Source organism: Myotis daubentonii, chromosome 6 (genome assembly GCF_963259705.1).
Source record: "Myotis daubentonii chromosome 6, mMyoDau2.1, whole genome shotgun sequence".
Taxonomy (NCBI): Eukaryota; Metazoa; Chordata; class Mammalia; order Chiroptera; family Vespertilionidae; genus Myotis; species Myotis daubentonii.
Genome location: NC_081845.1, coordinates 24,892,691 through 24,917,981, shown reverse-complemented (window position 1 = coordinate 24,917,981; position 25,291 = coordinate 24,892,691). Strand labels below are relative to the sequence as shown.

At 38.5% G+C, this 25,291-nt stretch overlaps 1 protein-coding gene across 5 annotated transcripts in view; it reads left to right on the top strand.

The window, feature by feature from the left end:
• The window catches only part of MAP3K5 (mitogen-activated protein kinase kinase kinase 5), a 177,915-nt gene that overhangs the window by 92,923 nt on the left and 59,701 nt on the right, over positions 1-25,291 (top strand). For all 5 annotated transcript variants that reach the window (XM_059700425.1, XM_059700426.1, XM_059700424.1 and 2 more), the window contains 5 exons: positions 76-188; positions 5,049-5,208; positions 7,320-7,473; positions 16,358-16,465; positions 23,916-23,965. In XM_059700425.1, the coding sequence (XP_059556408.1) occupies positions 76-188; positions 5,049-5,208; positions 7,320-7,473; positions 16,358-16,465; positions 23,916-23,965 (585 nt within the window). The remainder of the gene's footprint in view (positions 1-75; positions 189-5,048; positions 5,209-7,319; positions 7,474-16,357; positions 16,466-23,915; positions 23,966-25,291) is intronic.

The window sequence follows — 25,291 nt, the reverse complement described above, 5'->3', positions numbered from 1 at the left end:
AACAGAAGCTATTGCACACCAAGAGTTTCATGACTGAGAAAGTAAACTTGTACATTTGTTGTTGTTTTTTTGTAGGTTCAAAAAGGCATTTGAAAGTGAGCCTACACTACAGTCGGGAATTAATTATGCAGTTCTTCTTCTGGCAGCTGGGCAACAGTTTGAATCTTCCTTTGAGCTCCGGAAAGTTGGTAATTACAGCTTGATATTTTACATGGGAATCCAACTTTATACAAAGAAAAAGAATCATTGGTAGATAGACTTTTGCTTTCTATCTCATCTGACTTCCTGAAAATTTTTTTATTGTATTTCCTTGTTTAGTGTTTCCAACTATGGTGCAGAATCCTGATATCGGGACTTAAATCAGTTTTTAGTTTATTTTACCTGTTTCGAAAAACACCCTGGTTAATATTTATTGTTCCAGTGCAAACTAACATAGAAAAATATAGGCTCCTGCCCTAACCAGTTTGGCTCAGTGGATAGAGCGTCAGCCTGCAGACTGAAGGGTCCCAGGTTCGATTCTGGTCAAGGGCATGTACCTTGGTTGTGGACACATCCCCAGTAGGGATGTGCAGGAGGCAGCTGATTGAGGTTTCTCTCTCATCGATGTTTCTAACTCTCTATCCCTCTCCCTTTCTCTCTGTAAAAAATAAATAAAATATATTTAAAAAAAAAAAAAAGAAATTATAGGCTCCATTTTCGGTGGAATTGTTGAACTCTATGACACGTTATGGGAGAGAATCAGAATTATAGGTTTGGGTCTCCATCAGTAATGATGATGTAATAAAAGAACAATGTAATTAGAATTGAGACAAATCACTATTTGAATCTCATTTTCAAGGAGTAATAAAAATAAAATTTGTATCACTGAGTATTACAATCTGTGAATCTATAAAGATAATTAAGACAAAGAAATCAAAACAAAATTCATCACCAAGCACAAATCAACTCATTTGTTATCTGTGGAGGTGACCAACTTCTCAGAAAATTGGGTATTATAGGGGAAAAATTAAGTACTTTCCATTTCTTTTAAAGACATTTTATAGTTCATCCAGTTGGTGAGATAAAGCTCGTCTTAAAGCATGCTACATACCAACTGTATTTTGTTCAGAAGAATGTATTCTTCAAAAGAGTGCTAGCTAATAGAGTAGAACACATGATAAAACTGATAGTGATGTTGAAATAATGATTCTGGCCCGGATCAATGAAAATGTTTACTTGTAAAAAAAAAAAAATTATTTGCCATATTTACACAGTACCAAAGCTCACTCACAGATTGCTTGTTAGTCACAAAGCAACAAACGTACCTGTACATCCCCTCCAGGAACCAGGCTGTCAGTGATCCAACTGGCATCCTTAGTGGATGACTCCACACGGGCCCCCTGACGTGGTGAATATGGAGCAAACAGCATCTGCTGTGAAATAGCCTCACCAAAAATGTGTAGCCTGAATTTAAGATCTAACATCTAGTTAATAGGAATCACAGTGTCTAGAAAAATAAATCAGACATCACCATGAAGCGCCATCAGACATAGCCATAATGTGAGGACGTTCTACAGTACCGTCCTCCTTGTCTCTTTAAAAACTCAGTGTCATGGGGGAAAAGTGTGGGTGGAGTGGTTACTGAGATTTAGCAACACAATAAACAAATGCCATGAATGATTCTTGATTGGATTCTGGTTTGGAAAAAAAAGCTATAGGAGATATTTGGGAAACAATTAGAGAATTGTGCAATAATTGAATAGAATTTTTTAGGTGTATGCTGCAACACTTAAGGGTGAAATGTCATGATTTCTGTAATTTAATTTGAAATGTTGCAACAAAAATATTCAGGAAGATGAAGCAAGAGCAAAATGTTAGCAATAATTGAAAGTATGGCCATTCATTGTTACATTTTTTTCTCTTTTCATGTATGTTTGAAATTCTCCGTAATGGAAAATTGAAATGGAAAGAATTTAATCTCCTTTATTTATGGAGGCTGTATGACCTTAGACAAGTTGTTAAAGGTCTCTGAGCTCTTTTTTCCTTACTGAAGAAAAGAGAAAAGCTCTAATTCATTGTATGGTTGTATGAATTGAGAGTTATATTTCCAACATGCTTTGCACAGTGCTGAGCATCTAATGAGTGTTCAATAAAGGCTCTGTTTCCTAAATTCCTCCATTAAAGCAGCCTTGAATCTAATAGTGGCTCCAAGTTGTAAATCTGTCATGAAACTAAACTATTAAAAATATCTTCAGTTCTTAGAAGCCAAACACTTCTAATTAGAGCATTGTCTATTTAAATTACCAAAACAGACAACTGAATCAAAGAATTGATATTTGAAACAGGAGTGACATACTGTTTGTTCTGTATACATTTAGCTAGAATTTTTTAAAAGAAAAATAGCCAGCTGATAAGGAGTGGTAAAAAGGTATAAGAAGGTACATCAGTAATAGTGTTTTAGCTATTGGCCCTAGGGATCAAGACCCTTAAAAATATTGTAGTCTAGCACTAAGTACGACGTTACTTCTGGGACTTGTTCCTATGGAAATGGTCTCTAAATGTGGGGGAGGGGGGCATGTGATGTTTATTCCTGTATTCCTTGAGGGGGGGAGCTTCTAAATATAAAAATTAAAGCCATGTTCATAACTTCATACCTAAAAGATTAATATCTTCATGTAGAAACAGGGTTCATGCAGCATGTGGAAAGAACATAAAAGCTAATACACAAAAGAAATACAAACATGAAAAGAAAATCAATCTCAATGGTAAAAAAAAAAGGCAATTTTCTTTCTCTATCAGATTGGTAAAGATGAAAGGACAAGATAGTATCCATAATTGGGGAAGGTGTGGGCAAGAGATTATTGTCAGGTGCCACCAGTGCCAATATAAATTGGTACAGCATTTCTAAGGACAACTTGGCAAATGTATCAAAACTTAAAATCAGTGCATCTGCATGAAGCAAGACCAGGGTTAGGACTTTATTATAAAGAAACAATTGAATAAGTGCACAAAACTATGTGTATAGGAATGTTTGTAGTAATAAAATGTCATCTGCTGCATTTGGGTAAATAAATTGTGACATATCCATATGCTAAAATACTATTTGCCATAAAAACAACATTTTGTCCAAATGCTGAATGGTTTGGTGTCATAATCATAGATTTATGCCAAGGCCAAAGCTAAATATCACCCTCACAGAGTGAACTTCTGGCATGGAAGAATAAATCTGAAATGTTATTTAAAACTATTATTGAACTCCCTTTACTATTAAACATTTTCTTAGTCCCTACTTAAATGTTTGACATGGCCCAGCCGGTGTGGCTCAGTGTTTGAGCATCGACCTATGAACCAGGAATTCATGGTTCAATTCCCGGTCAAGGTATATGCCTGGGTTGTCAGCTTGATCCCCGGTGGGGGGCATGCAGGAGGCACTGATCAATGATTCTCTCTCATCATTGATGTTTCTTTCTCTCTCTAAAATCAATAATATTTATATATATGTTGACATGGTATAATGATAGATCAGTCCTGGGTTCATTGTTCTGCACATAACACACAATAAAGAGATGCTCATTTTCAACTGAGGTTGGTAGAGACATGTTTTTCCCATCTCATTTTTCTCACACACTTTCTTCTTTCATTTGTATTCATTATATTTTTTATTATGTTCAGAAAGGAGACCATGGATGTTGTTGCATATACATGTGTAATTTTTTTATCTCATAAAATTTTAAAGTGACAAAGCTATTTTCTTTTTAACTTATCACAAAATGTGAAGAGTGGACTTCTTCCTGAAATAGTCATGGCTTAAGTGGAATTATATAATAAAAAGTAGCATAAAGTTTTTTAAAGATTATTTTGTTTTGTTAAAGTATAATTTTCAAAAAATATACATTTATAACTCAGAAACTATAAAATGGACACATGTAAGACATTTTAGTTAACTCATTTGATACCGAAGCTAGTAGGAGAATATGTCCAGTTCAAAGAGCATTTAAGAAGTAGGGTATTTACAGATAATTTAACAAAGAAATGTTAGGATAAGATTTCTGAGTTTGATTTTTAAAAAACTGGTTTATGTTCAAGAGGTCATAATCTTAGGGATTATCTGTTTTACTAGATAGAAATTATTTGCGTCTCTATTGAACAAAACCCCACAAGTTAACAAGTAAACTTCTCTAAGTCTGCAATCTTTAATAAATACAAAATAGTGAGATGAACTAACTACACTTTTCCTAGACACTCCTTGAGTGGATATACCCCTATGTAATATTGAAATGATGCCTTCCCCCCCCCCCTTTTTTTTTAATCTTACTCCCAAATCTCAGATAATTTTCTTGACAATTATGGATGTTAGTGGCACTAAACAATTCTGCAAGGATATATTCTCTTTAAGCAAAATAAGTACAAATGCAAAAATAATATAAGACAGAGTAGAGATGAAAATTTTAATGAAATGCAAAGAATCTAGAAGGACCAAAACATTGTAAAAAAGAACAAAGTTGGAGGATTTAGATTACTTGATTTCAAATGTTACATTAATCAAGAGAGCATTTTTCTGTCAGCTTCCTTATTTTGAATGCTGTAGTATATAATTCTTTTTGCATATAATATTGTAGCATTTTACTCTTACAAAAGATATATACTGTACACATTTATATTTCAACTAACTGATAGAATGTTAGTATATTTCCCTTTCAAGTAATTAAAGATCCCATGATATAATAAGGGAATGAGGGAGGTTATACAACAAGACACTTGGTGTTAGCACCTTTTAATTTTTGCATATACAGACATACATACAAACTCTGGAATGATGTACATCAAAGTGACAGTGGCAGGTACCTTTGAGTTTTTAAGTTAATGGTAAGTTTCACTTTCTTCTGTGTGCCTTTAGGATTAACCTGACATTTTTACAATGAACTCAACCCCCTTTTATAATCCGAAACAGAACAAGGCTATTTTAATCTGAAAGGAAGAATGAAAGCTTCATTTTGTTTTTTAATAAAAAGTCATCCCTGCCTACATGCTGTGTGTTTGTAATGTTGTACTTCCTGTCCGTCTTCTAGGGGTGAAGCTAAGTAGCCTTCTTGGTAAAAAGGGAAACTTGGAAAAGCTCCAGAGCTACTGGGAAGTTGGATTTTTTCTGGGGGCCAGTGTTCTGGCCAATGACCACTTGAGAGTCATTCAAGCATCTGAAAAGCTTTTTAAACTGAAGACACCGGCATGGTAATAAACTGTTACGTGTTTATACAATGGCTTTTCATAAACAGCTCCTATCACTTCTTCCCAAATTGTTATATTTGTTGAACTTACAATTAGATTATTTTATTTGCTTACAGAATAAAATGCAGAATATAGAGAAAAAAACATGATGTCTATAAGTAACATGTGTTGAATATAGGTTCTGATGATTTTGGACATGGGTGATGTCTGCCGGCTACTGGCTTAGCCTTTCTCTCACATTGACCAACCCACTCACCCAGTGTTACCCACATAAATCATGCAGAAGCCTCAAACTTTATACCTACAAATCTAATCAGCAGGTTTACAGTTTCCACCTCAGCCTCCCAGGCCTCGGCTCCAAATACATGCCCTTTGTTTCCTTTATGATCTAATCTCAGTTTTGGAATTACCATTCTTTTTACTTAGGGTTTACTGACACATTTTGGTGTTTTCTCTCTCTCTCTTTATGTGTATGTGTGTGTGTTTTTCTAATTTCAAATTGTTCTTGGCATGCACCCAAGTCTCATCATTATGTATGTGATGATTGGAGAGATGAAAACAAAATTCCATCTGCATTTAGGACTGTTTTTGAAAACAGTGCTAATTTTATTATGCATCCCATGTCATGATTGACCATTATCCACAAAGACTTTTAAAGGTTGACAGTAATACTGAGAAAGGCTTAGAACAGCTCTGAGCCCAGGCCACCGACTTGTTTTCCTCAGAGGAAACATTTGAGGAGATGACCACCCTGTTATGTCCTCATACCTTCCTAAGGGATTTTCTCATTTTCTGCAAATCCTCCCCAGCATCACTCCCATTGTGATCTTTCTGACCTTCCCCCTCCACTGGAACCCTTAAATCAATATAGTTCAATGGTGCCTCAGCCTAAGGGATAAAGTCCATCTCCTTGGCTTGGCAAACAAGGTTTGCGCTTAGTCATTCCAGCCTCGGTTTTTGTCACGCTGCTGTCCGTTCACACCGAACATGCCATACTGCTTGGGAATGCCTCCTGCAGCACCCTTCTCCACCTGGAGACACTCATAAATCACATCTGCTCAAAATCAGACCCTGACCTTTAACCCTTTCCTGCTTCCAGATACAAGTTCATGGATATCATTGCATACACGTGTGATTATTTCATCTCATGAAATTTTCTTCTTTTGTTTTTCTGCATTCAGATATTGTTAGTCATGTCTGTTTAGTATTAGCTTTGTTGATATTGATCACATGGTGCTATAATACCTTTTACCTTCTGTCTCCTCAGCACTGTGCACAACTTGAGAACAGAGTTGTACTGTCAGTAGTATGTTTACAGAGGGCAGTCAGCAAGTGACATGAAATACATGAACTAATAAATGCATGCGTTAAATGTAGCCAAATTTGTTATTTCTTCATGATAACCATTCTGATGGTAGAGGAGGTTGAGACTGAAGCACAGGTACAAAGAGATTTGGTTTTAGGTATCCTGGTTTCTATGGACAAGAAAACAAACATTGTTTTATTCAATAGTAATAACAATGAAACAGTGCCTTAAATTTCCATTAACTTAATGTTAGCTTTCATGCTAATAGTTTACAGTATGCTTGCATACCCAATGTCTCATTATAATTACCTTGCTTCTCATTTTTGCTAACTCTTTTCTTGGAGGTACCAGCTATCTTATCAGATTTGGGGATTTTTGTATAATGTATAAGCTGAGTTGCTTCAGGTAAAATAATGATCTCTTATGAAGGGTCTATTTAGAAAAGCTTTCTTAAGGAAGTATATTTAAAAATAAATGTGTTCACCACTTCCTTGAATAGGATATAGGCGTTATTTTAAAAGTCATGTTTTAAGTAGATGTATCACCCAGTCCGAGTTACTTAAACTCTCTAAGCCTCAGTTTCCTCATCTTTAAAATGGGTATAAACCAGCCTGTTTATTGCATTTTTGTGAGATTTAAATGAGATAATGTGTGTAAGTCCATGACATATAAGAAATAATGGATAATGTTTGGTGAATCTGAATTCATAATTTTTAATGCCATATTTACACTTATCGAGTAAAACTGGGATACATGGGAACAGGTGGTTCTAAATTTGCCTCATGTGTTTTATATCTTTAATGTTTAGGTACCTCAAGTCTATTGTAGAGACAATTTTGATATATAAACATTTTGTGAAATTGACTACAGAACAGCCTGTGGCTATACAGGAACTCGTGGACTTCTGGATGGACTTCCTGGTCGAGGCCACAAAGACAGATGTTACTGTAGTTAGGTTTCCAGTGAGTACTCTTTGTTTAACTTAACTCTGATTATAGTTCTATTTTGTTTCTTTCATTTAAACTTTATCTTGCATTGTGGTTGTAATAGTTCTATATGCTGATTTTCATGCCCTAAAACAACAGTCATGTGGTTAATACATTTATTTTCTGCACATTGGTTTGCATTAGCTTACTTTTTAAAATAACTTCTCAAACTCAGAGAAATGAGATACATTTTTATGTTTTGCCATGAAATTTGGAGGTTTCTTTTCATAAGTTGTAAAGTGCACTTTCCCAAGAAAATATTGTCTCTTAGTTCAGTAAGTCAAGACATCTCTTCAGACCAGACAGATGGGTACTTCAGACTCCAGCTTTGTTGACATCATCATCAATATCAATTGCCATTATTGTGGTGAAAAGTGTCAGGCTCACCTGCATTGTTATTCCGTTTCCAGCACTCATTATCCTCACGACTCAGAGTTAGATGTAGTATCCACAATCACTCTTCACAATGCTGTAGATCATGGGAAATGATGACTTGTAGGTTTTGGTCTGCAACCAATTTTGGCTAGTCTCTGTCAAACTTCATATATATAATGGACACACACACAAACACTTAAAAAATATATTGCTCATCTTCTCAGCTAGTGCCATCCCCACCCTGATAGCTCTCAGCATCCCATCTAAAGCAGTATACAGCTTTAGCATCCAATGCAAGGATTATTGGCTACTCACTGTGTGCATAAATCTCTCCTCACATCAAAGTGCTGCCATACCTCTCTCTGTTTGAGCTCCTAGTCTCAGTCTTCCACACCCAGAGGTGGTGACAACTCAGTTCTTTTCACAAAATCTTGTTCTGTAGTTCTTGTTGACAGCATCATCTGTTTGATTTAATTAAATCAATTGCTGGCATTAACAGGCTTTCTTTATTCTTGTTTTCAGATGAAGCTTGAAACGCAGCAGGAGCTTTAGTTGAAAAGCCTTTCATACTGAAACACTTAACTTTATTTTCTAGCCTAGATTATGCGTAGCTAGGAAAACACTTCTCTCAGAGTGAGCTGGCAGCTTGCCTTGAGCTGGTGCGCTGATGCTAGTAAACGTGGTGATGAGAGAAGACAGCACAGATCTAAGTATTTAATTATTGACTATTGACTTGATCGACTAGAAAATTAGCTGTGAGAGGAAAGCACTCATATTAGCTATTCCGATCTGATTTAAATTAGCTTAATATGAATCACTCTGTCATAATGTGAATGTAAAAAATAAAACCAGAAAATATGAAGAGAGAAGTTAGTAGAATATAGGTATATAGTCCAAGTGAGAGAGGCCTTCTTAAGCAAGAAAGGGACCTGTAAGCCTGAAAGGCAAATATTGACCAATTCGATTTCATTAAAAATTCAAAATTTTTTTTAAAATACATTTTTTATTGATTAAGATATTACATATGTGTCCTTATCCCCACGTTACCCTCTACCCCCCCGCCCCCCGCTCATGCCCTCACCGCCCCCCCCCCCCCCCGTTGTCCATGTCCATTGTTTAGGCCTATATGCTTGCATATAAGTCCTTTGGTTGATCTTTCCCCCTTACCCCCACCCTCCCCTACCTTCCTTCCAAGGCCCGACAGTCCAATCAATGCCTCTCCGTCTCTGGATCAGTCCTTGTTCATCAGTTTATGTTGTTCATTATATTCCACAAATGAGTGAGATCATGTGGTATTTATCCGCTCTCCAGTTCCATCCATGCTGTGACAAATGGTAAGAGTTCCTTTTTCTTTTTCTTCTTCTTAAAGAATACCTTTCAGCATTTCATATAATGCTGGTTTGGTGGTGATGAACTCCTTTAGCGTTTTCTTATCTGTGAAGCTCTTTATCTGACCTTCTATTCTGAATGATAGCTTTGCTGGGTAAAGTAATCTTGGTTGTAGGTTCTTGCTCTTCATCACTTTGAATATTTCTTGCCACTCCCTTCTGGCCTGCAAAGTTTCTGTTGAGAAATCAGCTGACAGTCGTATGGGTACTCCCTTGTAGGTAACTGACTGTCTTTCTCTTGCTGTTTTTAAGATTCTCTCTTTGTCTTTTGCTCTTGGCATTTTAATTATGATGTGTCTTGGTGTGGTCCTCTTTGGGTTCCTTTTGTTTGGGGTTCTCTGCGCTTCCTGGAGTTGTAAGTCTATTTCTTTGACCAGGTAGGGGAAGTTTTCTGTCATTATTTCTTCAAATAGGTTTTCAATATCTTGCCCTCTCTCTTCTTCTGGTACCCCTATAATTCTGATGTTGGTACATTTGAAGTTGTCCCAGAGACTCCTTACACTATCTTCATATTTTTGGAATCTTTTTTCTTTTTTCTTTTTCGGTTGGGTCTTTTTTGTTTCTTCGTATTTCCAGTCTTTGACTTGATTCTTGGGATCCTCTTGTTTGCTGTTGGATCTCTGTATATTATTCTTTATTTCAGTCAGTGTATGCTTAATTTCTAGTTGGTCCTTTTTCATATCCTCGAGAGTCTCACTAGATTTATCGGCGGTTTCCATAAAATTCTTGAAAAACCTTATAAACGTGGCCTTGAACTCTATATCCAGTCATTTGCTTTCCTCCATTTCTGTCATTTGTGACCTGTTTCTTTGTCTCCGCATTTTTTATGCTTCCCTGTGTTGGTAGAGTGGTTTTGTGTGCTAGGTGTCCTGTAGGGCCCAGTGGCTTAGCCTCCCGTTACCTGAGGTGGACACTCTTGGTGTACCCCCTTGTGGGCTTTTTGCACAGTCTTATTGTAGTTATGCCTTGATTGTTGTAGGATCACTGGGAGGAATTGACCTCCAGGCCAATTGGCAGTGAGAATCAGCTGTGTCTGCAGTGGGAGAACTTCTGTGCTGAAGACACCCTTCTGGGGAAGACTTGCTTCAGTGGGGATTTCGTGCTCACTGAGTCTGCACCCTGAGTGTGTCCCTTATGGATCTGAGGAATTGTAATCTGGATGGTCCCCCTCTGACCACTGGGTACACTGGCTCTTGGATCTAAGGAGGTGCTAATTTAGCCTCTGCCTGAGGTTACACAGCAGGAGCTATGAAGAGAACTGCAGATTCCCCTTCCTTTTTTGGAGTTTGGAGGTACCCTTATGAGGCCCAGCTGTGAAGCAATGCAAGCTGCTGTGGGGCCTTGGGCCTTATCTTGGAAGTTCTGGGTCTGTGGCCCAGCTGCAGTTTGTTAGGTAATTTTCAGGTTGCAAAGGGCCGGGGCATTCATATGCAAAAGCCTCTGCCACAGCCTGGGTGGGGTAGGGTCTCAGGGAATCAATGGGGCAGAGCAAGCAGCTATGGCTGGTCCTCAGCCCTGCCCTAAGGGGCCGTGCGTCTCAGTGTCCCGGTAATTGCTGCAAGCACCTCTGAGGGAAAGCCGACCTCAAGTTCCGAGTTCTGCCCGCTGCCAGACAGTCCAGTTTCTCCCCGTATGAGTCCTGGGTCCCCAGAGACTTCCCGGAACCGGAGTTCAGAGCAGTTGGGAGCTTGTGACTCCCTCTCGATTTAAAAAGACAGCTGCGTCCTCAGGTGCCAGCCCCTTTCCGCGCGCGCGTGAGCCTCCGTACCTCTGCACTTTACTTCCGCAGCTCCTCTGGCTCTCAGTGTGGTTTTCTTTCCTTCTAGTTGTGGAATTTCCACTCAGCCAGCTTTCCTGTAGTTCTGGAGGCTGTTCGTTTTGTCTTTATGTTGTTTTTTTTGAAGTTGTTGTGGGAGGCAGCGATTTCCCGGTGTTTATCTATGCCGCCATCTTAGTTTCTCTCAAATTTTTGTTCAGTATGAAACACCACAAACATGGCAAATGCGAGACAGGGAAACAATACTTAATACCAATGTTGCAGAATGATTAATTTGCCTAATATGTAAAAAACCTCAACCAACTACTAATTTATACACAAAAGAAATATGGGCAAATCATGTGAAGAGAAAATTAATATCACCGAGTAGTCAAATAAAGAAAATAAAAATGAGACACCATTATACCTATGCTGTTTTACATATGTGCAAATATATCTGGAGGATAGATTCCCACAAGTGAAATAGATTAATATTGCCATGCTGCCCTCCAACGGGATTATATCATTTGACGTACCTACCATCAACATACGAAGCTGACTGCTTTCCCAAAGTCTCTCCAAAAAGTGTATTGTCAGAGTTAAATTTCTGCTAAATTCATAGATGAAAAATGGTATATTGGGGTAGCTTTAATGGTGTTTCTCTTATTACGTGTGAGGATGTGCATATGTGTAAGTTCATGTGTTTAAAAGACCACTCAGTGATTTTTTTAAAAAAGAAGGATTTGTTGCCACCATTTAAAAATAAAGAGTTGGACCTTCAGTGCTTCCTATGATGGAGTAAATGGTATTGATATTGCTAAAAAATACCTATGAAATCCGGACAAAATGCACAAAACAACTATTTGGAGGCATGAAACAGCTATTATCACAGTACTACAGTCCTTGGAGGTGAGGTACTTGAATTGAGTCCCACCTTCACCCATTAGTTTTTCCCCAAGGTCATTTTTCTGGCTGCACCCAAGGAGGTGGAGCCCTGATTGGGAATGGCTTTCTCACTGGGCGGAGCAGACACATACCAGTGTTTGGGGCTCTAAGGCATCTGAATATGAGGGGCAGGCAAAGTTGGAAAAGGGGGATCCTTGAAGAATGAAACCCAGGATTCTGCCTGGCTATTTCAGATAGTGTGAAAAAGGGGTAATCATGTTGTGAATAAACACAACTATATATCCCAGTCTTTGACTAAAATTGGGTTTTGGATGAGACCTATATGGTTTAAATAAACCTTATAAAGGTAAGTTCCCTTGATATTTAAGACATCCTGACCTGAATTGGCAGAGAACATCCTTTGGAAGGCTGAAAGCTGAAGAGACACTCCAGAGCTTAAACCATGCAGGGATAAGCAGTTGGACTTTGGGCCAAGATAGAGTGATGAGACCTTGGTGAACACCCCAAGTCCTTAGTTGATACATAGAAACCCAAGCCCCAGGAGTAACTGCAAAACTAAAACAGACCACCCTAACAAAACCTTAATAAAAAATAAGGCCTGATAGGACCAAGATGATACAATGATAACTGCTAACTAGGAAAAAAAATCTCTGGAAAGATATAATTCAAAGCATCTGCAATGTCATTCAGATTTAATCAAAGATTACTAAAGATGTTAAGAAGCAGGAAAGGTGACTGATAATGAAGAGCTAAGACAGCCAATAGAGGCAGATCTGGAGGTGATTCACATATTGGAGACACCAGATAAGGACTTCAAATAACATAATGACCATGTTAATTAAAGAAGAGGAAAAGATAGACAAAATGGGTGAAAAGTGGAATATTTCAACTGAAAAATAAAGTTTATTAAAAATTCAAGTGAAAAATCAGGAGAATTCACATAAAACTCCAGACTTTCAACTGCTCTTAAAAAATGAAAGGGGTCTGGCCACTATTGCTCAGTGGTTGAGTGCCAACCCATGAACCAAGAGGTCACCAGTTCAGTTCCCAGTCAAGGCATATGCCTGGGTTGCATGCTCAATCCCCAATACAGCATGCAGGACACAATCAATGTTTTTTGCTCATCAATGCTTCTATCTTTCTATCCCTCTCCTTTCCTTTCTCTCTAAAATCAATAAAAACATTTTATTAAATAAAAGGGAATTTAATTAATTAATTAAAAAATGAAAGGGACTGGCAGTTTGTGACTGCATACTTCAAAAGCAACAATCTACAGAGCCAACTAGCTGCTCCCATTTAAGATGTTGAGTATAGTCCCATTCATCCTGCTTTATTCATTTACCTGTCCCACCAGGCCTACTCTCTGCAATCATAGTTTCCTTCCCAGGTTCCACTGAATAGAAAAAGGCAAGCTTCTGGTTCCTGTGGGACCATATCAGTCATTGTGACTTGTCATGTCCTTAGAGTAGCATTTTCTGTGGTTCACACTGATTAAAGCGGCAGTAAGACTTGATTGAGGTGATAACATTATCCTTCTTTTGAAGTGGGTCTTTCTAAGACGAAGATGACTTATATTAGAAAATAATTTAATTTGTCTCCGTTTATCTCACTTCTATATTCAGTCTCATTCCTCCAAGAAAAACCATGACCCTGAGCAACAGAAAGCAGGTGAAAGTTCTTTTGGGAAATGATTTTAATGGTTCCATCATTTATTATTATTTAGGTTCAGTTCAACTTATTTTTTTTCTCTCACCTCTCTTCTGTGTATATTTTCTTTCCTTCCTACAATAAAAAGTTAGGTGACCATCAACCCATCAACTAATGTCAGGAGAGAGGAAGTGGAGCGTGACAATGCAGTTAAATGTCTACTTTTTATAGTTTATAGGCCTTGCTGTCTTTCTTCCCACTTCAGATACATAAAGTTAGCAGTTGGCTGTAGTGTTAACCAGTATAAAAGACTAGAAACTAAAAGCGAAAATGTGTATACTATGGAGTAGGTTGAATCATGATGGTTTTATCAAATTGCCTCTTTTTTTGGGGGGGGGGGAGGGGGAGTGTCTTTTCTCAACTTTTCAGTGGCCTCCAAAATGCTACAAATTCCCCATGTTTTGTCATTTCCAGGGCAGATCAAAGGGCTTAACAAATGTTAGATGACAATAATTGCAACCAGTGTTTATTCCCTATCTCAAGGCAGGAACACATAATTCAGATTTTATTTGTTAGAAATATGTGAGACAATAAACACAATTTAAGAAGACAGAAGAGAACCTGGTGCTGTGCTTTTCTAAATGTTAAATAATGTGCCCATGTAATTAGGGAGTGAGGTATGTTCTCATTTGTCAATGCAGTGACTTGGATGCTATTTTGGGATGGGAGCCCACCTCTTATTCCATATTATTCCTTTTTATTTCACAAGCCCTAGGGTACTCAGATTGGAGAGCACTATTTCTGTAAAGCTTAAATTGAACATTTATTTTCATTATTAACCAGTACCACTTAACTCTGTTGATTGGAATTTGGACCTTGATTTACCTGGTATGTTCCTGAGTCAGAATATATTCCCCTCTGGGCTCTTACTCTCTGTTTATTTATGGTATATTCTATCTTATTTTCATAACTAGAGCCTGACCAAGAATTCTTTATGCCCTTACAGTTTTATAGTAAAGCGTAAAGAAATTTTGTTTTTCTAATCCCCTTTCTCTAGTTCCCTGTACTTTAACTTAAATACTGTTATAAGTTTATTGTAAAATAAATACAATGGGTTTGCAGTGTATGGCTGAGTTAATTTCTAACCCAGATTTCTGTCTAAGCTGCACTTTAGGTTATAATGTATTGTGAATTCCTTCTTGACAGAGCCTTCTGAAGGATTTTTCCTTCACTTTTATTTGGGAAACCTTGCTTGATACAAGATCATTTCTAAAAAGGCAATTATCGTGAGTTTTAAGCAGTGGAGCAGAAAGAACTATTCCAGTTTCTCTGCTAGTTAAGCATTTAGCTTTATTTTTTACTAGAGGCCCAGTGCATGAAAATTCATGCACTGGAGGGGGGCTCCCTCAGCCTGGCCTGCCCCCTCTCAGAGTCTGGGAGCCCCCAGGGGCAGGAGGAGACCCGGCGATCAGGGGAAGGCAACGCCCCCATCACACCTCTGCTGCTGCCACTGCCGGCAGCGCAAGCCTCGCCAGCCCTGGTTACCTAAGCCTCGGGCAACCCTGGGTGTCTGGACAGCCACCATTTGAGGCTTTCCTGTGCCGCAGGCCAGCCCTGGGTGACTGGGGGGCTTAGGGGACTGGGAGACTCCGGAGGCAGGCACGCGGAGCGGCTGGACCTGCCTGGGGGTGGGCCTGGCTGTGCTGCACACCTGCTGCCCTGGCGGGGCTGAGGGGACTGGACACCGCCATCTTGTGGCTGTGGGCGCCACCATCTTTGAGGGTGTGGCAGGCAATTAGCATATTCCTCTTTATTGGCTGTGGGTGCCACCATTTGTGAGGGTGTGACAGTCGGTTAGCATATTCCCTCTTTATAAGATAGGATTATTTTTAACATTCCTACTTAAGTCTGCATAGGAAAATTGAGCTAGGTGGGGGTGCCTTTAAACATCTGTGAGAAATAGATAATAATTGTAGCACCTTTGAAATAAGTGCATGTGTAGTATTTTAATGTTATTTGCTCCTAAAATGAAATATTAGTAATAGTATAATATATCATGCATTCCTTCGATGGAGATTTTCAACTCACTTATCACATACCCCTCATATAGCTCCAAAACAAGAGCAAGTTTTTTTTCTTTTTTTATCACAAGGTTATAAATACATCATTATTAAAGATATCAGTTGTATCATGAAGTCAGTGTAAAAACATGTTTATTTCATACAGCTATATCCATTTCTTTGATTTATATGTAAATTCTTTCAATAATAACCAAAGTAATTTCTCAATTCATTTACATGGGTATGAAAACCATACATCTTGATCATCGGTGTGGCAGCAGGAAACCTTAAGTATGTGACATTCTATATATGGAGTCTTTTCCTTTCCTTGTACAGAATTATTTGTTTTTACCATATCGCTGCCTTTCTTTGACACATTTACATTTATAGAAATAGAGTATGTATTGCCTGATAAGATAAAAGCTTTTAAAAAGTACTATCAGTAGATTGATTTGGGATAGCCAAACAAATATATGGTCTTCTGAAATTTATTTCCAAGTTTTTTAGCAATATAAGGTGATGTATTATTTTGGAACTTACGATAGTTGTGTAATACCATAAAATACTCAAAAGACCCATAGAATGGCAATAGTCAGACCTTTAAATGGTTTATTCTAGCGGTGGACCCAGAACTTCATTCGATAATCAGTGCCTTGTTGTTATGTCAGCTCTACATGATTTGAATCCTAAGTCACTAATATTAATTTATTTTGTTTTATGTTTTCAAGGTATTAATATTAGAACCAACCAAAATCTATCAACCTTCGTATTTGTCTATCAACAATGAAGTTGAGGAAAAGACAATATCTATTTGGCACGTGCTTCCTGATGACGAGGTAAATTGTGCAATTATTAAGACGAGTATTAATAGTGAAGGACTATGCCTTTGCAGCATTCATATGTTCCAGCAAAATTTGCATTAGTTAAGAAGAAATATCTTGATTTTATTATAAAATGTATTTATGCTAGGGGAGAGGCTGCTGGTTGAATCAACCACCATTGGCCAGTGATTTAATCCATCATGACTGCAATGAAGCCTCTGTAAAAACCCATAAGGACATGGTTCAGAGAGCTTCCGGATTGGGGAACACATGGAGATGTGCGCAAGATGGCCGCTTAGAGAGGGCACGGCAGCTCCATAACCCTTCCCACATGCCTTACCCTAGTCATCTCTTCCATCTGGCTGTTCCTGAGTTATATCCTTTTATAATAACCCAATAATCTAGTAAATAAAATGTTTTTCTGAGTTCTATAGTCTGCTCTAGCAAATTAATCAAACCCAGGGAAGGAGTTATTGAAAGTTCAGATCTATAGCTCCATGATGGCATTATTCCAAGTGTAACTGACCAGAAACAAAATTAGTAATACGTTGATAACATTGTTTTAAAGTGCCCATTGTTTTATTTACATTTTTAAAAAGTATATGGATTTATATCACATGGCAGAAGTAGAGTAGTCACCCAGTTGAAACCACAAAAACTAAAAGAGGTTAGGAGAGCATTATCTGGAAGAGGAGATTTTTCAAAGGCTTGATTGGAAAGAGCAAGGTTGTCCAAGGACACTTGGAAACAGAATGGGGCTAAAGGAGTTAGCAATTAGCAAGGCCCCAGAAAATGAGTGGCGAGCCAGAAGTATTTGGAAGACAGAAAAAGAGCAGAAAGTAAACCAAAGATTTTGGAAAAGGACTACTATTTCTAGCTTGTGGTCATTATTTTTCCTTTCTGGAGGTTCTTCATTCAGTAGAGTTAGCCTTGTATTGATTCTCTTACGTTTTGCAACAATTGTAGAGACAGTTTTTATGTTATGCTAAGAAATAAACATATTAGGATAGAAGTGAATGCATGAAGGATTAAAGGTATTATTGTCAATTGTCTTTTCTTATCTTTTGATCAAGAAGAATTTCTGCATTTACATATTGCTCATTTCCTGTTACCTTTAGTGCTAAAAATTCTTCTTGTTCAAAATGTAAGCTTTCTTAAATCATTTAGTTTCTGTTTGAATCAGCCAATTTCTGTGCAAACCCTAGTTTTATTCATTCATTAGCACTGCCATTTTCTCTGTTTTTAAAACAGAAGTGCTACAATTGGAATGAGGACAAGAAATAAAAATAAGATCACTTTGTTATTATTGTTAGTTTAAAGCAACTGTAATAACTATAATTAAATAACAGATAAGCAACAGGTTTAATACATCTTATGTTAAGCAGGAAGTGGATTGTTTTTGTCATGGAATGTTTAAATTTTTTTTCTAGAAGTAGAATAACAGAGAATGTTGCTTTTCATCTATCATATTTATTTCGTTACTTCCTCTCCCAATGTTTTCATTCTAACTCTGGAATGAACAGTTATGTGAGCTAGTATTTAACCTCATTTTGCAACTTTAAAAACTTGAGGATCATTACCCCAATTCCCAAGAGTTCAGGGACTCTCCGAGAGTTACTTTACATTCAGGGGCAAAATTAATTGAAATTCCAGTCTTTTAACTGTTCTCCCTTTGTTCAATAGATGGTTACTGCTTAAAGTAAGTAAGTTAGTACTTGAAGAAAGAAAGTCTGCATGAAAGAAAAACCTAGATTGAGGAACAGAGAAGTTATTTGCAAGATACTTTAAATGCTTGTTATTTAGAATTCCCCTCCGTTTAGGTTTGGGGATTAAGCTCTCCCATCCTCTCTGAAGGCTTCTCAGACAGCAGGGACTCGATGGAGTAGGATGTGCTGACCTTACTCCAGCTCCATCCAGCCCATGGCCACTCTGAGACGACCTAGGAATTTATGAGGGGAATATGTTTGCCTAGGACTATAGATTTTGATGATATGATGTTCTCATCCCTCAAAGATACTTTTAGCTACAAACCCCCCAACTAAAAGTGGCTTAAATAATAAGGAAATGTTATCTTATATTACAAGAACTTCTGAGGTGGGTTCATTCTGGGGCTGATTTCAGTGGCTTGACAGTGTCAGAATTCTGAGTTGGCTTTTCTTGGCTTTTCACTCATGGTCTTAAATAGCAGCTCTAGCATCACTTGACACAGACCAAATCCAAAGGAGGAGGTCAGGCTCTTTCCTTACACAAAAAGTTGCATAAGGTGACCTTGCCCAAACCAACCACCAGCAAGGGAAATGGACTTACCATGGCTGATGTAGACTAATCAGTTTCACTGTCCCCTAAGCATTGTCACCTGAGCCTGAACAAAATTCATATTTTGTTAGCAAAGAAGAGAGGGAAGGGCCATTGCCTAGGGCACCAGTAATGTCTCACAGAATATAATTCCTGCCACCTTACCTCAATATTAATTCCTAGCTCCTGTTCTTGCCCTGGCTGGGGCACGGGATCTGAGGCCAAGCAGTTCCTAGAAAACAGTGCTTGTGCTGATTAAATAAGGTTGAATGTTGGTTTGGGGCTTGTTGGTGTTAAATATCTCTCCAGCTCTGCCTCTGGTGTCCCTTTCCCCCTGATTCCCAGAGGGACCCTGGAGCCTTTTACCTCACCTGTTGGCATTGTGGCTCACCAGCGCCTCCATGTGGAGAGTCCACTAGCAAGGGAGGTGGGGAGAGGCCTTATTCCCTGTCCATCTCGCTCAGGCTCTGGGCTTTACTCCGCTGAAAGGAAAAGTTCCCTGGCAGCACTAGAACCTTTTAGGAACCTAACATTCTGAAAATGCTGTGCTCCTTTCCTATAAAACCAGCCCAATCAACCTGGGAAATCTCTCCTTGGCTGCTCCCAGACCAGGGCTGATGGAAGATAGGTTTTACCAGTGCCATCTTGTTGGAGTCTGTCAGTTGCTGTGTTCAATTGCAGGTTTGCACGCTGCCCTATCAGCTCTGCACTCAACCCCGCCTCCTTCTCCTGGGGTGGCCTTAGGACGAAACTGAGGTGCAGGCTGTACGTCTAAGGCTGCCTTGTGTGCAAGTGGTGTGCAGGTTAACAGCTGCAGCTCCTGGGGCGCATATACTTAGGCCACCTGAGGCCAACGGGATTTAGAAGCAGTTTCCAAATTACCAGCTGAAGCTGCAGGCTGCTATTTTATTTTAACTCCCCGCGCACTCTGGTTCAGAGAACCACATTTCCAGGAGTCCCTTTCTATGGTCTCCGTCTTTTCTGGGCGTTGTGCACTGCAACATTTGCTCTGTGGTAATTCAGGTCACATACCCATGACCTGATTAATGTGCATTGAAACGAGTTTTTTAGTAAATCTACTTTAGGCTTGACAGAGTCTATTTTTATTATAAGTTACATGATCCTAGCAAATAACTAGTTGCTATGAATATAAATTGTGGCTTTTTGAGTTGCTTTGGCCAGAAGGAGAATTCTGGGCCACATCGGAGCCACAGCTTCTTACCCATTTCATTGGCTCAGCCAAGACCTCAATCCTCTGGCAGCATTTTAAGTAGGTGGGTAAGAGCTTGTTTTCTTGGTTGTTTTACATTTAAAGAAATGACTTGCAGTCTAAATTGGCTACTCTACAGTACTTGCTAAACTTGGACACATGTAGCAACTACTTTATTTCTACAAAAATATCTGTGGTTAATTCTGTATTTTTGTCAGACATATTTTTATAGGGAATGTGACCCATCTTGTAATTTAGTTAACTTTGAGAGATATGCATTTAATATTAATTTTAACTTAGCTTCAGTAATAACTCAAGAAATTAAATCCCCGCAGTTTTTTTCATCTGGACCCTGTAAATCACCTGTGTTTATCATATGATAATCAAATGTTTTATGTTCAAACTTTATTAGTTTATTGAATCTTACATAAATTAGGTGACAACACACCCTAGCTATGATGGACATTATATACATGTGTGTATACACATGCGTATTTGCTGTACCATTTTCTGAAGAAATAGAACCACCTATTTAGTTTAAAATATTAACTAAAGATAGAGAGAGAACCAAGATGGCGGCATAGGTTAACACTGGAGTTTGCTGCTTTGAACAACTACTTCAAAAGTGAAACCAAAAAACGGAAGGGACATCACCCAGAACCACAGGAACGCTGGCTGAGTGGAAGTCCTACAACTAGGAGGAAAGAGAAACGCTTACGGACACTCAGAGGAGGCGCAGTGCTGAAGTCAAATTCTGAGGTGCGGAGTGCGCGGAGCGGGCTGGCGGCGTAGGGCGCGGTTGGCGTTTTCAATCGGGAGGGAGTCGCAGACTCTGAGCTCCAGATCCGGGCGAGTCTTTAGGGACCCAGACTCAAACGGGAGAAGCGGGTCTGTCTGGCTTCGGTCAGAGCGAGTGCAGCTTTCTCTCCGAGGTTTGCAGCCATTGCTGGGACTCAGAGAGGCAGAGCCCCTGGGGACAGGACTGAGAGCCGCCATAACTGCTCTCTCCGACCCACCCTATTGATCCTGTGCGACCCGCCCCGCCCAAGCCCTGCACAGAGGCATTTGCTGGATAGCCTCAGGCAAAGGCTAGATTAGCACCTCCCTAGAGGACAGAAACTCTCTCACTGCTGACACAGCTGATTCTCATAGCCACTTGGCCTGGAGGTCAAACCCTCCCTGGAATTAGCTACAACAATCAAGATTTAACTATAAGACTGCGAACAAAGACCACTAGGGGGTGCACCAAGGAAGCATAACAAAATGCGGAGACAAAGAAACAGGACAAAATTGTCAATGGAAGAAATAGAGTTCAGAACCACACTTTTAAGGTCTCTCAAGAACTGTTTAGAAGCTGCCGATAAACTTAATGAGATCTACACGAAAACTAGTAAGACCCTCGATCTTATATTGGGGAACCAACTAGAAATTAAGCACACACAGACTGAAATAACGAGTATTATACAGACGCCCGACAGCAGACCAGAGGAGCGCAAGAATCAAGTCAATGATTTGAAATGCGAGGAAGCAAAAAACATCCAACCGGAAAAGCAAAATGAAAAAAGAATCCAAAAATGCGAGGATAGTGTAAGGAGCCTCTGGGACAGCTTCAAGCGTACCAACATCAGAATTATAGGGGTGCCAGAAGATGAGAGAGAGCAAGATATTGAAAACCTATTTGAAGAAATAATGACAGAAAACTTCCCCCACCTGGTGAAAGAAATGGACTTACAGGTCCAAGAAGCTCGGAGAACCCCAAACAAAAGGAATCCAAAGAGGACCACACCAAGACACATCATAATTAAAATGCCAAGAGCAAAAGATAAAGAGAGAATCTTGAAAACAGCAAGAGAAAGAAACTCAGTTACCTACAAGGGAATACCCATACGACTGTCAGCTGATTTCTCAACAGAAACTTTGCAGGCCAGAAGGGAGTGGCAAGAAATATTCGAAGTGATGAATGCCAAGAACCTACAACCAAGATTACTTTATCCAGCAAAGCTATCATTCAGAAGTGAAGGCCAGATAAAGAGCTTCACAGATAAGAAAACGCTAAAGGAGTTCATCACCACCAAACCAGGATTATATGAAATGCTGAGAGGTATCCTTTAAGAAGAGGAAGAGGAAGAAAAAGGTAAAGATACAAATTATGAACAACAAATATGCATCTATCAACAAGTGAATCTAAGAATCAAGTGAATAAATAATCTGATGAACAGAATGAACTGTTGATTATAATAGAATCAGGGACATAGAAAGGGAATGGACTGACTATTCTTGCGGGGGGAAAGGGGTGTGGGAGATGCGGGAAGAGACTGGACAAAAATCGTGCACCTATGGATGAGGACAGTGGGTGGGGAGTGAGGGCGGAGGGTGGGGCAGGAACTGGGAGGAGGGGAGTTATGGGGGGGGAAAAAAGAGGAACAAATGTAATAATCTGAACAATACAGATTTAATTAAAAAAATAATAATAAAATAAAGATAATTCAGAAATAGTTATCTTCAAACCCTTGTAGAGATTTTATTTATTTTATTTATTTTTTTAAAATATATTTTATTGATTTTTTACAGAGAGGAAGAGAGAGGGACAGAGAGTTAGAAACATCAATGAGAGAGAAACATTGATCAGCTGCCTCCTGCACACCCCCTACTGGGGATGTGCCCGCAACCAAAGTACATGCCCTTGACCGGAATCGAACCCGAGACCCTTCAGTCCGCAGGCCGACGCTCTATCTACTAAGCCAAATTGGTTAGGGCGAGATTTTATTTATTAATGTTTTTTCTTTTTCAAAAAAGAAATACTAGTTGACTATAATAATTTTAAATTAACCTTGATCACTGATTTTTATCTTTAAAAATTAATGCACAACATTTGTTAGGTTTATCTGCTAAAAATAAAATTTTAGAAATTAATAAGACTAATCCTCCTAGACCCTACTGGAGGTGTTTTATTGAAATAAATAAATTATTAAGTAAACATCACCCTTGTGGCTTGAGGATGAATTGTAGTTTCCACCCAGATACAAACCTCAGTTCTTGAATGACTCCCATCTCAAACAATTCAGTTCTCGACCAAGTTGTCCGCAGAAAAATGTCTCAGTTGTTGAACAAAACTGGTTCTTGACCCAACAACCCTTTCATGCTGACACCTCAGCATGACAACAGAAAGCATCTCTCAGGCAACAACATGACAGAAAGCGTCTCCCAGGCGACAAAAGAAGAAAATGCCCAAATATGAGTCAGTCTATCGCTAAACCTTTGCATTGTTAACATCTCAGGAAATTGTGCTGTGAATATTTTCCTGATTTTTTGCTTTTATTGCTGGAAAAATAGACAATTAGCACAATTTTAAAACATAAAGATTCTTGGCCATCAAGAGTGCTGATGTTGCTAAGGGTGTGAAAGTGCTCACAAAACAGCAATCACAGGCAATTGAAGTGGTAGAAAAATTGTTGTTGATTTGGATAAACGAAAAGCAGTTAGCCGGTGATCGCATGTCAGAAGCAATGATATGTGAAAAAGCGAAGATTCTGCATGCTGACCTCCTGAAAGACACCTGGAACAAGTGCCAAAAGTGATTCATGTGAGGCTAGTAGGGCGTGGTCCAATAAATTTAAGAAAAAAGTGTTTTATTTACAGATAAAACAGTACATTCGACATGCACTGCATATAAGTAAAGGTTAAAATGGAATAATTTGGAGTCTGGAATGGATTAATTCAATTTACATTATTTCTAATGGGAAAAATGATTTGGTTTTCAAATAAGTCATTTCAAGAAAAGGCTTCCAGACTGAATTAAGTTCGAGAACCAAGGTTCCACTGTAATTTGTTTGTGAAGAATTGTACGTGAGGGAAAATTACTCTGTGTATCTTATTTTAAAAGAATTTAAAAAAATCACTGTTGTTGTGTTATTTTAATTTGGATTACTGAACATCTTTTGTTCTTTCCTTATATTCTAGAATGGTATTCATGAGTGGAACTTTAGTGCTTCTTCCATCAGGGGAGTGAGGTAAGTCTCCTTGGTGTATTTCATTTTCTTGGAAGACATTTTTCTAGAATATGACTGTCTTGAATACTACTTCTAGTCATGATTTAAAAATGCAAAGAACCTCAGCAATCCTTCTATTAATGAAATGCTCAACCTTCTTTAAACTCACTATCTCCATGACTGAAAGATTTGCAAAAATTTTCAAAGTTACGTGAACTGACTCTGTGCTTGTCACTAACTTAAAATATGATGACCGATGGGTAAATGTGATCTGTGGGTCAGAATCAAGGTATAAATAAAAGTGAGCTAAGTGAGTTCTCCCTAGATGGATCCCAAACATCTTCTACCAGATTGTGTCCCATAGCTCACATTAATGGGGTGTGGTTATAGGGAATTCATTTTTTTAAAAACTTTTTCTGAAGTTACCATCAATGAAGTGTTCTGAGATTAGAGTGACTCACTTCACTTTGGCTCAGTTCTGACATTGCATCATAATGCCATTGGCTCAGGAAATGCCATTTCCTGGGATTTAGAAATGAGGTGGTTTTGGTTTTGGTTTGTTTTTTTCATAATGAAGAGCCACCAATTAGATGTTTAAATGCTTGTTCTATAGAAACTCATGCTAGACCAACTCTTAAGAATTTTATACCAAATTAGTTGTGATTACTGATTTTTCTCCCCACATAATAGCAACGTGGGGAAAAAAGTATCTGAAGGCCACATATGCAATACCCTGTTGCTGTTGGCATAATAGTAATTGGTTTTGTTGGAACATGAACTGGTAATTGGTGTTTGCCTGGTAATACCACCTGTTACTTTATGAATGGTCTGAAGAGAAACATGCAAGATTGTGGGTTGACTCATTATATATCTTTCCAATACATGCCTTCTCAACTAAAGCTTTATACTCTTAATATTTGATTTTTAAAACAGATCATTATTAAAACACTCATTATTTATAGCTGCATTTTTAAGCAATCCACTTAGTATGGTAAACATTCATTTCACTTTATCGTATCTATTTTCCAATGAATTAGTTTTCTTAAACTAGGCATGGCATCCCTACATACCCTTTGTTGTGATTTATGCATATACAAAGAATGCTTACATGAGGCTACTGCTGGCTTATATATTGGGAAATGCGAGTTCCAGTGTGTGACTTCAAAGAAAGCTAACTCTCCTGGGTTTTCTCCTCTATAAAGAGATGAGAAGTTATAGAAGAAAGTCCAACGACTTCAGCAGTTTGTCTTACATCACCTCAGAACTTTCTCAGCTCAGTCAATGGGCATTTATTGAGCACCAACTGTGTGTCAAATGTTGAGTTCTATTTCATAAGAATACAAAACA